Source organism: Bos taurus, chromosome 24, assembly GCF_002263795.3.
Source record: "Bos taurus isolate L1 Dominette 01449 registration number 42190680 breed Hereford chromosome 24, ARS-UCD2.0, whole genome shotgun sequence".
Lineage (NCBI taxonomy): Eukaryota > Metazoa > Chordata > Mammalia > Artiodactyla > Bovidae > Bos > Bos taurus.
The window spans coordinates 41,135,254-41,152,570 of NC_037351.1; the positions used below are offsets into that span (position 1 = coordinate 41,135,254).

At 50.4% G+C, this 17,317-nt stretch overlaps 1 protein-coding gene across 5 annotated transcripts in view; it reads left to right on the forward strand.

The window, feature by feature from the left end:
* The first annotated feature begins 346 nt into the window (after nt 1–346).
* The window catches only part of MTCL1 (microtubule crosslinking factor 1), a 113,508-nt gene continuing 96,537 nt past the window's right edge, over nt 347–17,317 (forward strand). For 2 of the 5 annotated variants that reach the window (XM_059881044.1, XM_010818953.4), the window contains exons 1-3: nt 348–1,760; nt 11,922–12,146; nt 14,202–14,360. In XM_059881044.1, coding sequence (XP_059737027.1) covers nt 708–1,760; nt 11,922–12,146; nt 14,202–14,360 — 1,437 coding nt within the window. In that variant the 5' untranslated portion in view covers nt 348–707. Of the gene's footprint in view, nt 1,761–11,921; nt 12,147–14,201; nt 14,361–17,317 lie in introns of all 5 variants that reach the window. The other 3 variants (XM_024984415.2, XM_005224298.5, XM_059881043.1) reach the window with 2 other exon arrangements.

Sequence of the window (17,317 nt, forward strand, 5' to 3'; positions counted from 1 at the left end):
GCCGGGCTGGATGCGGGGGCCTGTGGAGGGGGCATTGTTCCACGCCGGCACCCCGAGGCGCACTCCTCAGAGGGCACACCGGCTGCCTCCCCCGCCTCCAGCCTCCTCCCACCACCACCTCGCCTCTGCGCCTGCCCTCTTCCTCCCTCCGCCAGCTCCCGCACTGTCCCCTGAGCCCCCACAAGCAAGAGGGTCCCAGGCGGAGAGGGTTGGGGGCCCGTAGATCGTGCGCCGCCAGGGAGCGCAACCCCGCCCCCACCGCCGCGCCGGCTGGCAGGAGGCGGGACATGCGCACCGGGCGGCGGAGGGCGGGGGGGCGCAGGCCGGGCGGGCGCGGAGCAGGGCGGGCCGTGGGCGGGGAGCAGGGGCTGGAGCGGGGAGCTCGCAGCCAGCGCCGCCGCCGGACTCGGGCGGGTGTGCGAGCCTGGCGCGTAGCTTGCCGGGGATGCGAGAGGCTGGGAGCCGCCGCGCCGGGAGAACGCGTGCACTGGTGACCTCGGCCCGGGGAGAGCCGGGGACGGCGGCGAACCCCGCAGGGATCCTCGGGGCCGGGGTGCGGGGCCGGCGGCGGCGCGGGAGCGCGGGGCGCAGACCGGGCGGGGCTAGCGGACAGTGATGAGCGGGCACGCGGGGAGGCTGCACGCCGCCGCCGCCGCCGCCCGGAGCATCCGCCGCCCGAGCTGCTGCTCGCGGCCCGGGCCCCGGCCATGGAGACGCTGAACGGCCCCGCGGGCGGCGGCGCCCAGGACCCGAAGCCGCAGCCGCCCGGCCAGCACCACCGCCAGCACCACCACCTCCACCCGCTGGCGGAACGGAGACGGCTGCACCGCGCACCCTCGCCAGCCAGACCGTTTCTCAAGGACCTGCACGGCCGGCCTGCGGCCCCCGGCCAGGCCGCCCCCTCCTCGGGCCGAGCCCCGGCGCCCGCCGCCCCGCGCTCTCCCAGCCTCGCGGGCAAGGCGCCGCCCTCGCCGGGGCCCCCGGCCGCGCCCGGCCGCCTCTCCCGGCGGAGCGGTGGCGCTCCCGGCGCGAAGGACAAGCCGCCGCCGGGCGCCGGGGCCAGGGCAGCGGGCGGCGCTAAGGCCGCTCCGGGCCCCAGGAGGGTGGCACGCGCGGCGCCCGCCGAGCCGCTGCCCCGGGTAGGGAAGCCACCGCCCGGGGCCGAGCCGCCGCCCGCCGCTGCCAAGGGCCGCAGAGCCAAACGCGCCTCCGGAGCTGTCCCCGCCCGCGCCGCCGGGCCCCGGGTCCCCGCCGTCGCGGTCCCGGCCGTGATCCTCGCCGTGACTTCCGCGGCCGGCTCCCCGGCCCCCGGCTCGCGCATCAGCCACACAGACAGCAGCTCCGATCTCTCCGACTGCCCCTCCGACCCTCTTTCCGACGAGCAGCGCCTGCTCCCCGCCGCCAGTAGTGACGCCGAGTCCGGCACGGGCTCCAGCGACCGGGAACCTCTGCGAGGAGCCCCCACGACCAGCCCCCCAGCTCGGGGGCCGCCGCCAGACAGCCCCGAGCCCCCGGGACTCCTCGCCGCGACCCCCGCCGCCTGCCTTGGGGGTCGGAACAGCCCCAGTGGGGTCCCCTCGGCGTCCCCGGGGCCGGGCGTGGTGGAGGATGTCGCGGGGCGCGCACCGCCGGAGCGAACGGGTCCCGCGACCCCCAGGGAGCACGGGCTGGGCGAGCAGCACCGGTTGGTCCCGGCGGCGGAGGAGGAGGAGCTGCTGCGGGAGATGGAGGAGCTGCGCTCGGAGAACGACTATCTCAAGGTGCGCAGCCTGCCCCGCCGCAGGTGTCCCGGCGGCAGCCCCAGGTCTGGGTGCGGGCTGGGACCTGCGAGCCCCGGCGTCCCGGCCCCGAAAGCGCTTCCTCCAAGTGCCAGTCACTTTCCTGCGCCCGACACGCCGGGCGCTGGGAACTTGAGCCAAAGTTGTGGAAGGAGCAGCGAGACCTGTGGGTCCAGCCGCTTCTCCACCCACTTAGCTTGTTTCTAGAAAGTCTCGCGTCTTCCCTCGGATGCCTCTGCCCCAGTTGACGCTGCGTTAACTAGAGAGGCGGCTGTGACCGCCTTTTGGAGACGCAGTCGACCCCCTGCCCCCTCACCTGTGGGCGCGGCTTGTCCCCAGCCGAGAATCTCTGAGCGGGACCCCGTGCGCCGAGTGCGGGTCTCGGAGGGTGCAGACTCGCCTTCCCCTTTTCCCGCAGTTAAGAAGGCCGGGTGCTCTCCGAGTCTCCCCCGGGCGCAGACAGCCGGGTCACACCGCTTTCAGTGATAAACCTACAGCTCAGGAGTCCCTTGAGCGCGGCCTGGGCGGAGACGCCACGCAGTCTTGCTGGCCGGTCCTTTGTACGTGTCCACCAGCCGGTTTTTCCGTGTCAGGAGAGGCCACTCGCGCCCGCTCTTTCGAGGGACTCACAGCCTGTGCGTCCATTGAGCGCTTTGCGGCGTGCTCTGAGTGGCTTCTGGGTCTTGGTAGCTTTGGGGCACAAGTCTGACTCCATGTTTTCCAGGAGGAGGAGGAGAAGAGCAGGCGCTGCAGAAAAGAGGATTTAGACCGTATGGGGTGGGGAGGTCAGGGCACGCCGGGTGACTCCAAAACAAGGAGGGTGGTACTGAATGCATCTGTCTTAATTTATTGTGATGCTCAGGTTAGTCAACAGCTCCACCGTGTAAATCTCCTCCTTCTGTTAAGATGGTTAAATATATATCTCCTCCCAAATGCAGCGGCCCTCCTCATCAGTACGTTTTGTGATTCTCCCCATTTTCTCAGCAAAGGCTGACTCTCCCTGATGGAGGTCCCCGGGTGGCTGGTGGGACACGGATGTGGGCTTTTAAGGTGCGTGGAGGTGATCTGTGTAGTTAAGCTGGGGTCAGAGCAGTGGACTGAGGAGTGTTCCTATACCCAAGCTGCAGAGGCTGCTCTAACCCACTGAGCCCCCATGGTGGTTTTTATCCTGTTCAAAGAGGCAGAGGAGGATCGCGGTGGGAAAAGAGAGCAGATGGGGACTCCGAATAAAATGTTGCCAGTAGTACATTTGCTCTGGTCACCGACTCTTATGTAATAGACAGCAGAGTGAAATGTGAGAGTATGGAAGAGAAAGGGCCACGGTATTAGCATTACTCTGATGTGAAACCAGGGCTTTTGTAAATCTGCCCTGGAGGTAAGCTCCCTGAGGGTGAGAAAGACCATCTTTGAATTTTGTAGCCTCAGAGCAAATAGATGTTTCTCATGACATCTGATCTCAAGGCAGGCAGTTCAGCATCATTTCAGGGCTCACTCAGGCCGCTGGTTATTTGCTTTATTATTATTTTTTTCACATCATTGGATTCTCAGTGAAGGAAGTAGGTGTCTGACCCTGGAGTCTGCTCTGGTGTGTTTGATATTTCAGCGAATCTCGAAACACAGGGTATCTTTGTTGTGTTTATCACAACCCTAATTTCACTGACAAGGTCGCTGAGATCCGAGAAGATGTACCTACGTGTCCAAGGTCACCCAGCTAGTAAGTGATGCAGCTGGTATTTCCCCGGCCTCCAGACCTCTGTTCTCTCCCGGCTCCAGGCTGCATCCTTGTTTCCATCAAGGCTGAGAAGAGCCACGCCTGCCTTAGAGTTGTCTTATTAGCTTGGGCCATACCCAGCATTTAGCTTTTTTGAGGAACCTCTCTTTTTAGGCCAAAGGGCCACAGTGAGCACTTCTCTACCGGACTGTTTGGGGTCCCATAGACCCCCCCCCCCCGGCAGTGTTTAATCTGTGGGAAATGTCAGTTGCCATTTCCTGTGGTGGTCATGGCCGAACGTTTCTGACCCGAGTCCATCTCCCAGCGGTTCCTCTGACAGCAGGAGAGAAGAGGCAGAGACAGTCTGGGGAGGCTGGGACATCAGGCTGATCACAAACACATGCGTGAGTTACATGGTTGGCTCTTCAGTAGCTTAAGTGACAGCCATTCAATTTGGGGATGAAAGACAACAGTCCTGCTAGACTTTTCTTAAGGTCAGTGAGCCTGCCCACATGTGTGGGATCGGGCTGGGAGCATCCCTGACCTCACAAAGCAATGACCTTTGCTGTAAGCCTGCTTTTGCACATGGATTTTAGAGCCTGCACCAGTGGTGGTGGTTTTTTTTTTTTAGATGGCCGATAAATTAGTCCCTGACCTACTCCTTCCTTAGGAAATGTTGCATAGGACTCTGGAGATTAGGAGACTCCACCCAGAAATTTTACTTTGATATATTCTGGAGGATGGTGACCACAGTATTACAGGCTTTCCTGAGTCAGTTCTGTCACCACTGTTGTATGAAACTCAAGTGAGAAGAATGAACCGAGAGTAATCAAGCAGAAGACTAAGGATGATGTGTTATTGATTGGGAAATTCGAGTGGAATTTTGTTTTTTAGCCAGACTGCTGTGTTTTTCCAGAAATCAGCTGTCAACAGAGAAGCGCCCGCCTCTGTAGTGTGGCGCTGAATGGGGCCATCCTCGAGTCATTCTGCCATCACCAGGCACCACGGTGACTATATGATGTTGTTTAGTCGCTAAGTCGTCTCTGACTCTTGCAACCCCATGGACTATAGCCCGCCAGGCTCCTCTGTCCATGGAGTTTTCCAGGCAAGAATACTGGAGTGGGTTGCCATTTCCTTCTCCAAGGTATCTTCCCAACCCAGGGATCGAACCATCATCTCCTGCATTGGCAGGCAGATTTTTTACCACTGAGGCACCAGGGAAGCAGGGTAACTAGATGATGAGTAAGTACTCAGTCCGGGTAGTTGGCTTTTTGCATGAAAGCAGTCAGAAAAGCCCTGTTGGCCCTTGACTGCAGATGAACTTGTATGTAATTTGGAAGGCTTCAGGAGTGAAGATAGGAGATTGAAGTCAGTTGTCCAAAGGGCTTTGCTTCTTTCTCAGACCAGACTCAGGTCCATCTTAGTGACCAGGGTGTCTGAGAAACGCTGGCCATCGTGATCTCTGCCTGCCCACCATCACTGTGTTTTGCTCCAGCGCTCAATCAGACAAGCCCTGGAGCTCATTGTGAACATATTAATTATGTTCTGTTTCCACAGGCTTTTCAGGAGGGTTTAATTGCTTTGCATTTATTGGCCTATTTTGGAAATGCTTCTCACATTGGTGGGGGATGCTAGCAGGACACCCTTCCCCCCACCCCCAAGTAGTGTACTTCCAAAGGGCCCCAGTCCTGGGGGCTCCAAGGTCGGCCTGGGGAGGGCTGCTGAATTTGCTCTGCCCTTTCGGTTACCTCCTAAGAATTATTTTTGGTGAAAACAAGCAAAGTGCCTGCTAGCTCAAAGCAGACACCATGGGAATGTGGAAGAGCAGTGAGTTCTCAAGGGGGCTGCTGGGGAGGCCATTCGGGTGGAGCAGTTTCACTGCCTCAGCACTGGCCCAGCCTTGGCCTCGGCATCCTGCTTCTCTCTTGGGGTCTTGGGAGTTTCAGGATCTGCAATGATTTGGTTAAATCCAGCCGTGAAGATTCCAGGCACTCTGAATGGCCAGGAAGGGGTGGGGGTGGGGTGGACACTGAGGCAAGAATAAACAGTTCTGAGCATAAAGTGCTTCAGCTCCTCCCTGCCTACCCCCCTCCCTCCTGGAAGGTTGAAGCAGACAGTGTCCCTATTCTTTCCTGACCTTCTGCTTTCCACACCCATTCTTTATTCAGCCTGCAAACAAGCGGCTGTAATCATCTTAGGTGGCGAGATAATGTGGACCAGGGCACAGGGGGGCCGTGGCTGCTGGATGAACTGGCACTTGTAAACAATGGCTGAGCCCCCCTGTGTCTTCTGAGCCTCAGCTGGGACTCTGCAGAGCACATTTCCATTGATGGGAGGGAAAGGAGGTGGATTATTTGTATATTACAGTAGACAATAGTTAAGGGTCTGCAACTCCCAGAGGAGGGAATTATTGCAACAGTAGCCAGCTGACTGCTCACTGTCTAAATTGAGTGTGTTTAAAGAGGGAGTGATTAAAGTAGGACTAGTTATTGATTTTAAGTTGTTTAAAGGGAAGCATTGGAGGAGGAAATGGCAACCCACTCCAGTGTTCTTGCCTGGAGAATCCCATGGACAGAGGAGCCTGGTGGGCTGCCGTCTGTGGGGTCGCACAGAGTTGGACACGACTGAAGCAACTTAGCAGCAGCAGCAGCACCAAGATCATCAGTATGATCAAGGGTTTTCATCACTTTTACTATGAAACCAAGGATTTGGTTTTTATATTTGTGGATAAACTATCCTCAAAGAGATTTTCTTTGACATTTTAATCTTGGTTTATTCTAGTGCACACATGGTACCTCATTTTTTCTTAAATCTGGTGTATGTATATGTGTGTGTGTGTGTATACACACACACACACACACACACACACACACACACACACACACACGGGGCTTCCCAGACGGCACTAGTAGTAAAAGAATCTGCCTGCCAGTGCAGGGAGATACAAGAGACGGGTTTAATCCCTGGGTCGGGAAACTCCCCTGGAGAAGGAAATGGTACCCAGTATTTTTGCCTGGAAAATTCCACGGATAGAGGGGCCTGGGGGGCTCCAGTCCATGGGGCTACAGAGAGTTGGATACTCCTGAGCACACATATACACACTCACGAGTATAAAATAAAGCTTGATTTGTTATCTGCAGGTGAAGGGGAATAGTTGGGGAGCTCTCTAGTACTTCAAGGTTTCATGCTATACAAAATTCGAAAAGTATATTTAGTTAAAGCTAAATTAGCTTTTTAATGAGATAATGATCTAACATTTGAGTATCTGACAGACCTGTTGTTAATTCAATATAAAACTTGATTAAGGGAAATTTTCTCATTATCTGTATTAAAAACCAACAGTTTTCTGCTCTTACTGTGTGTAAATTTAGTCTAGCAGAAACATTATATGTTCTGCTTGATTGGGTTTGTTAAGCATTTAAATGGCAGACATCTTTAAGGTTCTTTGATACAATGTTTTCTACATTAGAGCATGCTGTCAGAAAATTAATGTAATGTTCGTTTGAAAAATCACTCTCCCATCATGACCCTAATCTGAATAATCACAGTTTTTGCTTTTCAAATGTCTGCTTCCTGCCTACATGGTTTGTAATTTGCTTTTCTTATAACTTCTTTTCACTGAACCTGAAAATTGTTTTTTTCAAGGCTTTTTGAAAAGAGTTGAAACCCTGGCCTCATCCTGTCTCTGCAACAGACAAGTGTTTGGAAGCCATTTAAACGTTTAGGGTTTCAGTATGCTCATTTTAAAAATGGAGGGTATTAATACCTTTTATGCACATTGCGGTGCTTTGGTGAGGACCAGTTGTGAAAACGAATATACCCACACATTGACAATGTCAAGTTCTAAACGTCAGCTTGCTGTTATTTTGCGCCGACAGGCTTTTTGCAAGTGTGATTTAAAGCTTCTTGTTTCACGTGTCCTGGTGGTTGCTGATAATTTCTCCCATTTACTGGAAAGAGTATGTGTGTGGAGCCAGAAAGCCTGGGTTTGTAGCTGGGCTTCCAGTTATCAGCCGAGAGGCTTTGGGTGTGTTCACCAGTGTGAGTTTGGCCTCTTTGTCCATCTTGTGGGGGCCGTGTGTCCCTGCAGGCTTATCGTAGGCTTAGTAACGAAGGCGAAATGCTAAAGAAAGGGTGTCTGCTGGTCCACAAATTTAGATAAAATATGAGTTATAAAAGCAGTGATTCAAATACATGCAATTACAATCTCTTCCTAATTTTCTTTTCAAAGCGACTAATGTTAGTGGTTATTTATGCCAAGAGCTATTAGCTGTTTACATCTGGCCTGCTGAGTGATCTGGAGGTGTGGGTACATCGAACCCTGGAACAGGCTTTTTCAGTCCATAGCACGGGTGCAGGCGTCTGTAGAGCATAACTAGCGTTTAATCGTAGGGTTGATGAGGGGCCCCCCCATTACAAAGTCTGAAAAACCAGAGAACATTTTTTTAAGTGGAAGTCCTACCATATGTTTTTTTATGACTACGTCACATTTTAAAATTCATGTTTGAGTAATAGGTAATTTTCAGCATTAATGACTTGACAAGCTTTCTAGAAAGGGCTGCCCTGGTGGCTCAAATGGTAAAGAATCTGCCTGTAATACAGGAGACCCAGGTTCGATCCTTGGGCTGGGAAGATCCCTTGGAGAAGGGAATGGCTACCCACTCCAGTATTCTTGCCAGAGAATACCATGGACAGAGAAACCTGGTGGGCCACCATCCATGGGGTCACACAGAGTCAGACACAACTAAGAGACTAACACTTTGAGTAGAAGGAAAAGCCTTCGCACACAGTGCCTTCATAAATGGAGTGCCAACGCCACTGGATATTTGTGGGTACCCCTGGATATATACAGTGATTACTGCTTATGTTGAAATATTTTTATTAGTTACCCAGTGTAATAATTAACTAACTGTATTCAGACACCTAGATTAAGCTTTTTCTCAAAGTCAAATCAGATTTGCAGAAGGGACCTGAGAAGCTTGACATTGATTTTGAAGATTCAGGACTAACTCTCTTTATGGGAGGATGGCATGCACAGGCCTGTTTGAAAGCTTGTAGGCTGTGGTGGCTGGTCTCCTCTGGCAGGGGTTGGGTCAAGGGCAAGGCTCTCATGGCTCAGTGCGGGGATTCGGCATCAGAAACAGTCTCTCTGCTGCAGGTTGAAAGGCCCTTCCAGAAGTCAGTGTGTTCTCTAGGCCCTTGAAGAGCCCAGCCTGTCCATTCTGTCCACTGTCTGGCCTCTGTTCCACCCAGTAAACCCCAATTCCAGCAAACTTTCCTATTGGAACAAGATTTATAGGAAGGGTCCTCCATGAAGAAGAAGAAGAAAAAAGCCAATGAAACTTGCTTATATGTCATAACATTTTCAACATTAAGATTTACCTTTTTCTAAAAGATTTTTTAATGTGGATTATTTTAAAAGTCTCTATTGAATTTGTTATAATATTGCATCTACTTTACGTTTTGATTATTTGGCCTTGAAGCACATGGGATCTTAGCTTTCCCCAACCAGGGGTCAAACCCACACCACCTGCATTGGAAGGTAAAGTCTTAACTACTGGAGGCAATTCCCTAAGAGTTACCTTTCTTAAGACACATGCTGCTAAGTCACTTCAGTCGTGTCCAGCTCTGTGCAACCCCATAGACAGCAGCCCACCAGGCTCCCCCGTCCCTGGGATTCTCCAGGCAAGAATTTTGGAGTGGGTTGCCATTTCCTCCTCCAATGCATGAAAGTGAAAAGTGAAAGTGAAGTATCTCAGTTGTGTCCGACTCTTGGTGACCCCATGGACTGCAGCCCACCAGGCTCCTCCATCCATGGGACTTGCCAGGCAAGAGTACTAGAGTGGGGTGCCATTGCCTTCTCCGCTTAAGACACATAAGAACACCTTATTTTTTTTTATATATAATTTTTTTTTTGGCCCCACTACATGGCATGTGGGATCTTAGTTTTCTAACCAGGAATCGAACCCGTGCCCTCTGCATTTGGAAGCACAGAGTCTTAACCACTGGACCATCAGGGAATTTCCAGACATCTTTTATTTTTAATGAGATTATCGCCACTGGTACAGAAATTCTGTAAGAATCTTTAGCAGACAAAACATTTTATTCGTTTGGCTACTAGGAAGTTGTTAAAGCTTTCATTTTTAACATCCACTTCCCTTCGTGGGCCATTGAAATGGGCCCCACTTGGAGCCATGGTCAGCTGAGTGGGTCATGTCCTTGGTCAGGTGGTGTGGACAGAGTGGAAGAACCTGTAGGCGGCCTTTGGGAGAATCAGATGCTTCACATGTGCCCTTTCCCCTACAGGTGATGGCTGCACACAGGTAGGGTTGGCTGGACAGTGGTTTTCACGCTGTTCGTGCCAATTTGTTATTTTTCCACAAGGGTTCCCAGTTCGTTTGGTACACATCTCCTATGTGATCTTATCCAGGATAAAATAATCTGCAGGAGGTTTACTACTAGTCAATTTCTTGTCTGCCTGAGGCTCTGATGTTGGGAAACTCTTTTCTTTATTGTAAGTAAATCCCTGGTTTTTGAGAATAAATGCAGGATTAGCGAGGGTGGCCAGACTCCAGGAACAAACTGAAAAGAATGAGAGCTGATAAGTTAGGGTGTCCGTGTCTGGGAGCATTTTTTCCCTTTGAGCCTCAGTGTTAACTGAACAAAATAAATGAGAATGAGGACTTCCCTGGTGGTCCAGTGGTTTCACTGCTGAGGGCCTGGGTTCTATCCCTGGTTGGGGACTAAGATCAAACAAGCCACATGGCACAGCCAAAAAAAAAAAGATGACCAAGAGTATCCTAGTCTGGAGGCGTTTATGCCGTCAAATATGAAACTACTCAAGACAATTCCTAGAATGCTTTTCTTAATCTCCAACCTTCTAAGTTGCTCCTCGCTGAAGCGTTTATTATAGAAAATATACCCTGCATGCTAGTGCCTTTTCTGTGGCTTTTGGAAGAGTTGTCCATGATCAGGCTACAAGACTGGAACAAAACAATGTGAGGTGGTGTCCAGTCTGCACTGCGTTCAGGAGCTGGTCTTCCTGGGTGTTGACCGAGGTTCAAGTGTATTCATTCCACAAATATGTATTAAGGGCCTGCTGTGTGGCTCACGCTGCTCTGGACACTGGGAGACTCCAGGTGTCTGCTTTCCTGGTGCTTACCTTCCCGTGTGGGTGACAGATGAAGAGTAGGAAGAAACCGATAATATTTGATGGTGGTAGGAAGTCGGAGGGGCTTTAAAGTGGCGCTCGTGGTAAAGAACTTACCTGCCATGCACGAGATAGAGAGGCGGGTTCAATCCCTGGGTCGGGAAGATCCCCTGGAGAAGGAAAAGGGAACCCACCCCAGTATTCTTGCCTGGGAGAAATCCCATGGACAGAGGAGCCTGGCAGGCTACACTCCATAGGGTTGCAGAGTCGGACATGACTGAAGCGACTTAGCACTATGCAGATATGAGGGGCAGGGCCTGGGGCTAGAGACAGTGGCGGTAGGGGGCATTGTGTGCCTTCTGACTGATTTACCTACCATGAGCTTGGTCACGAGCTGGGGAGGAGCTTTTTAAGGAGAAACCATCACAGGTGATCTGCCCCCTGCACCTGGACCCTGAGAGAGGGCAGGCTGGCCCTGAGGGGAGGGGGCAGCTGTGGCTCCCTGGAGAGGAATGGAGGCGGAATGAGCATGGTGTATGGAGCCCTGGGGAGATAGCCCCGTAGGTTGGACGTTGAACTGACAGCACTGCATTGGCTGGGCTGGGAGGGATGGAGGGAGCCAGGAATAACTCCCGGGTTTCTTCTGTATCCCAGCATCTTCATGTCGATCCCAGAGTGGAGTGGAGATGGGAGATGAAGGGCAGGGGAATGGAAAAAACCAAACCGATGTGTATTTGAAATAGCGCACAGGTTTTATCTTTAGAATCATGAGTCACGTAGTTCCAAGATTGGTGTGGCGGGACAGCATTTTAAGGACATTTGCGGGTGTGTTATGATTCCCGGGCAATTCATAGGGATGAGCCCCCTGAAGTTTGTTCTTTGCAGGCAATGTCTGACTCATCTTACTGCCTAGCTTGTGTCTTAGGGACACAAGTTCAGGTCAGCGTTTGGTTTGTATCTAGGGTTTGATTACCTGCAGAGACGGCGTCATTTATGATGAGGATTCTGTAAGGAAAGATTGGGAGCGGGGTAAATGCTGAGAGGCTGCGATGACTAAGCCGTGCTCGTTTTTGGTTTCCGGATCCACGAGACCTGAACAGACATCTGGTGATGCTGTCTCGTGTGAGAATTTCCGGAGTCCCTGGGCTGTATTGCACACGTGTTTCCGGAAGTCTACAGGTGACTGCAGAAAGTTCACAGTACTGCAGGGCAGGAGTAGACGGGCGATTCCGCCCTGTCCCATAGACCTGGCTTCTCAGTGCCCTCTGTCTGGCTTGTGTAGGATGAGTTGGATGAACTCCGAGCGGAAATGGAAGAGATGAGAGACAGTTACTTGGAGGAGGAGGTTTACCAGCTGCAGGAGCTGCGGCGGGAGCTGGACCGCGCCAACAAGAACTGCCGAATCCTGCAGTACCGCCTCCGGAAGGCCGAGCAGAAGAGGCTGAAGGTGGCGGAGACCGGGCAGGTGGACGGGGAGCTTATCCGGAGTCTGGAGCAGGACCTGAAGGTGAGCACAAGGTGTACAGTGGGCGGGACTTGCCTTCCCCAGAGAAGCCGGGGGTAGTTTCCATACAATTTCACAAGTTTGCCTCGAAGGTGTCTTAGAGATCCAGTTTAGGGCAGCGTTTGGTTTGAATCTAAAGTTTGATTGCCTGCAGAGATGGCATCATTTATGATGATGATTCCGTAAGGAAAGATTGGGAGCGGGGTAAATACTGGGAAGGCTGTAAGACCTGAAGTGCAGCCCTCAGGATCCACTTACACGTGGTCTTTTTTTTTTTTTTTTTAATTAATTTATTTGGCTGTGATGAGCCTTAGTTGTGGCACATGAGATCTTCATACTCTCACATGAGATAATCTTCATAATCTCATGGGCTTCTCTCGTGGCTCAGCTGGTAAAGAATCCGCCTGCAGTGCAGGAGACCTGGGTTCGATCCCTGAGTGAGGAAGATCCCCGAGACAAGGGAAAGGCTACCCACTCCAGTATTCTGGCCTGGAGAATTCCACTGACTCTATAGTCCATGGGGTGGCAAAGAGTCAGACATGACTGAGTGACTTTCACTCATTCACTCACATGAAATTTTTAGTTACTGCCCCAGGGCATGTGGGATCTTAGTTTACAGACCAGGCACCCCTGCCAAAAGAATAAATAAATCATAGATCTTCAATTAAAAAAAAAGAATTAATACCTTCCCCCCCTGGTCTGATCATTCTTTAGAAATTGTGCAGAAACTCCTAAAGATCTGGAATGTTTTAAAAAATTGATTCATTATCAATTCAGTTTTAGTCAAAGATCACTTTTAAAAGTTGACCCCAGTCACTTAACATTTTTTGTTATTTCTAGGGTGCAAAAATGCTGAAATTACCGTAACCCAAGTAAGACTTGTAGTAGTGACTTAACTGAAAGAGAAATAGGGTCACATTTAATTGTTTAAAGTGTCTTTGAGAATCATCAGCAGAAGTGGGAATAAGGTGAAAATATCCCAGACTTTCTTCCATTTGTCCTTTCCACTGAGGCCTCTCTCCTGCCCCAGTTATCAAATCATTTATCTAGAGATGAATTATGTATAATGTCCTTCTTATTATCGGAGTCCCTATGAAATCTCATTTAGCCTTTCATTACAATAACAGAAAAAGAATCTTTGTAACTCAGATTTATAAACCAATAACAAGATGTCATTCAGTGTGATGTAAAGGTGATTTATATTTCTGTTACAAAATCTCCTTAGTTCCTTTTAGAAAGTGAAAATGTTGAACTGCCTTTATAGCATTTGAATGTTTTATTAGAGTAGGCAATTTAAAACCTGACTATATTAAGTATGTACTGAATACAGAATTATTTTTTTAAGCAAGTAGGGTTCTTTAAAAATTATTTTGAGAAACAGAAATGTTTATTTGATGATCTTTTACAAAATTATTTGTTATTCATTTTATTTATTTATTTTTGGCTGCGCTGGGACTTCTCTGCTGCACGTGGGTTTCTCTCATTGTGGAGAGCAGAGGCTACTCTTCGATCCAACATGCAGTGTGGCTTCTCTGGTTGCAGAGTACGTTTCTAGGTGCACAGGCTTCAGTAATTGTAGCACGTGGGCTTGGAAGTTGCAGCTCTAGAGCGCAGGCTCAGTAGTTGTGGTACATGGACTTAGTTGCCCCGAGGCATATGGAATCTTCCCGGACCAGGGATTGAACCTATGTCCCCTGCCTTGGCAGGCAAATTCTTAACCAGTGGACCACCAGGTAAGTCCAATGATCATTTTTAATTGATCATTTAAAGCATGTGCTCCTGGGAAGACTTGGCATTCTAAGCAATATTCCAGAAGGAACAGGGCTGTGGCAAAGTGGCCTTTTAATCCAGATGAAAGTCATACTTCCCCTTAATGTGGATTTCATGTTTTAAACTAATACCCCTTCCTTTAAATGTAGGCTTGTTAATATTGCCAGGATCTTTGCTCTTTGGTGTAACACAATATTCCTTAGTGATTCTGCCTCTGAAGTGGTTTGGAGGTGCCCTTAGCACACAGAAGCCTTCCCATCAGATGACTGTGTCTGTGGGTTGATGCAGGTGGCCAAAGATGTATCGGTCCGATTGCACCATGAACTTGAAACCGTGGAGGAAAAGAGAGCTAAAGCGGAAGACGAGAATGAAACTCTCCGACAGCAGATGATCGAAGTGGAGATATCAAAGCAGGCCCTGCAGAACGAGCTGGAGAGACTGAAGGAGGTGAGTCAGGTGGATGGGGGCTTGCCCCTTGCGAACATGGGACTCCCAAGTGTCCTTTTTTTTTTTTTTTAAATTAATGTATTTTTATTTTGGTTGCACTGGGTCTTCATTGCTGCGCGTGGGCTTTCTCTAGTTGTGGCGAGCAGGGACTCTTCTCTAGTTGAAGTACACGGGCTTGTCATTGCAGTGGCTTCTCTCGTTGCCAAGCACAGGCTCCAGGCCAGCGAATTTCAATAGTTTCAGCATGCAGGCTCAAGAGCTCCAGTTCAGTAGTTGTGGCACGTGAACTCAGTTGCTCTGTGGCTTCCAAGTGTCCTGGTCTTACTGTGGTTTAAGGCAGGGGATGGCCAGCTACTGTTTGTATGGCCTGGAAACTAAGAATGGTTTTTACATTTTTTATAGAGTTGGGAAAAAAGTATGAAACAAAGCTGAAAAAGCAATGACGATGTGACCGAGGCTGTGTTGCTTGTAAAGCCTGAAATATCTGCTCCCTGACCCTTTACGGAAAAGGCTTGTTGAACCCTGGTCTCAAGCTATTTTTTATAATTTCCATTCCAATGAGCTGGCTGTTAGTTCCCTTTATGGGTCCATGTGGGGTGTATTATTACTAGAATACAAAATTAGGCAGTCTCTTTTTTCTCGAGAGCCTTCTCTTCCAATGAGCTGGAAAATATGTTATGCTTGTCCATTATCTATGTCAACAGATGTGGGTGTGTGCTGCCTGTGTCTGTTATGCAGCCAATATGATTTAAATATAGATTTCTTTTACATTTCAGAGAGTGACTGTGTTCTAGCAAAGCGGTCTAGACAATGCATATGTATTTTTTTCATTTGCAACGGTAATGCAAATCCCGTTTTGTTGTTGACATCCAGTATAAGATTAAAGCTGAATGTCCTCTTGGAAAATATCCTGCATATTGATGAAGGTACAAATTGTGGTGAGGGTTTGAGATAATGGCTAAAAAGCCAGCATGTTATGTGCCAACACTTAGCACTTCATGGTTCCTTTGGATTCACTTCATGATTCAGCTGCTAATCCATCTACTGCTCCACCCACACTTCACTCAGACCCTCGACTGGGCCCTGGGGAGGCAGATGCCCTGCCTTCAAGGTGTTTACTGAGCCAACATGTTATGGATTTGTGTAAATTCTGTGTATGTTGCCACTTCCATGAAAACACTGCATGTTCTATTTATTTGTCTTGTCACTGTCCCCCTTTGCGAATGGCCCCGTGGGACTTGGGCTCTATGGACCAGATTCTGTCTGTCTGGGTCACTGTGGGGGGTTCCCACAAGGGCCTGAATCCCAAGGGTTGTCGGGGACTTTCCGGGTGAGTGGGGGATGCAAGTGAGAGCTTCACAGAGGAGGAGATGGGGAGCCTGGAAGGTTCTGTCCTGCTTAATGACCCTCCTCTGGCTGTGACCACTCGCCTCTACACTTACGCATCCTAATAACTTTTCTTCCCTCTTTTCCTTTTGGTCTGAATTTGCTAGGAGAAATCATTGTAATGATTTCTTTTCCCGAGATTTCCAGTTTGAGCCTGACCTTGAGGGTACAAAAGACAACTTTGAAGTATATTTTTAAGTTTTATACACGTGTATGTTTTATGTATGGACTTCCCTAGTAGCTCAGTGATAAAGAATCTGCCTGCCAATATAGGAGATGCAGGTTCAACCCCTGGGTCGGGAAAATCCGCTGGAGGAAGAAATGGCAACCCACTCCAGTATTCTTGCCTGGAGAATCCCGTGGACAGAGGAGCCTGATGGGCTACAGTCCAGGGGTTGCAAAAGAATCGGACATGACTTAGTGACTAAACAACAACAACGTTTGTGTATAAATATATAAATTATATATATAAGTAAATATGTGTATTTAAAGCAGGCAGGGATTCTTTTTCCCCAGCTGAAATGGATTTGTGAAGGACCTGACATCAAGTCACAAATAGCTCTCTGGGGAGAGAAATGACCACTGATGGTGGAGGCTCAGGCTGGTCTGAGGAGGGAGTGGGGGGTCAGCCCCTCCCTTTCTTTACGGCTTAAAATTACTCAGAGGGGTCGCTCATCTGGAACACAATCACTGTGCTCTTACCTCCAGAGTGGCAGTCAGACTGGTGGGGCCGCGTTCTGACACCAAAATGCTCAAGGAGTCCCAAGACTGAGAGTCTGAGGAGGGTCGGGGGCTGGTGGGCCGTTCTGGGTGCAGCAGGGTGCACCAGTTCAGAGTTCGCGAAGACAATGTTCATCGGAACATTCGAGCCGGGGTCTCCGTGAATGGCTGCTTTGTACCAAAGCCACCATAGACTTAGCCGTAGGTTTTGCTCTAGAGAGAGATAGTGTTTTCTCCGTCTTGAGCCGTGCTGGTGATCGTTCACCCCTGAGGGCTGGTAAATGGATGATGAGCCACATTCTGAGACGGTCCAGGGCGGTTTGTGCATCTCCACCACAGACCTGGGTGTGGATGTGTCTGCACCCCAGCCTCGGAGGACGGTGAGACGGTGGATCTCGGCGGTTGCAGCTTCTCTCTGCAGACCGTGCTTTCAGCGCCTGGGGGACTCCTCCAGGGTGTGTGTCTCCTCGCTCTGCAAACTCACTCTGTGCAGGAACAGACTTGTCCCCTTTGCCCCCTCCTGTACCACACTCTTGTCTTTCCAGCTGTGTTAACGGTGCCACTGTCCTTTAAGTCACCCAGGCTTAATGGCTGGCAATTATCCTTACCCTTCCTGCTCCCCCTGCTGCTCTGAGTTCACGGTCTTAGAAATTCTTTTTCATTGGTATGTGCTACAGGGTTGAACCTTAAAATTATACCAAGTGAAAGAAGCCAGGTGTTGTACGAATACATTTATCAGAAATGTTCAGATAGGTAAATCCATAGATAGCAGATTAGGGGCTGGGGAGGAGGGAGACTGACTGGGGTTTCCTCTTGGGTGATGACAGTGTTTTGGAACTGGGTGGAGGTGG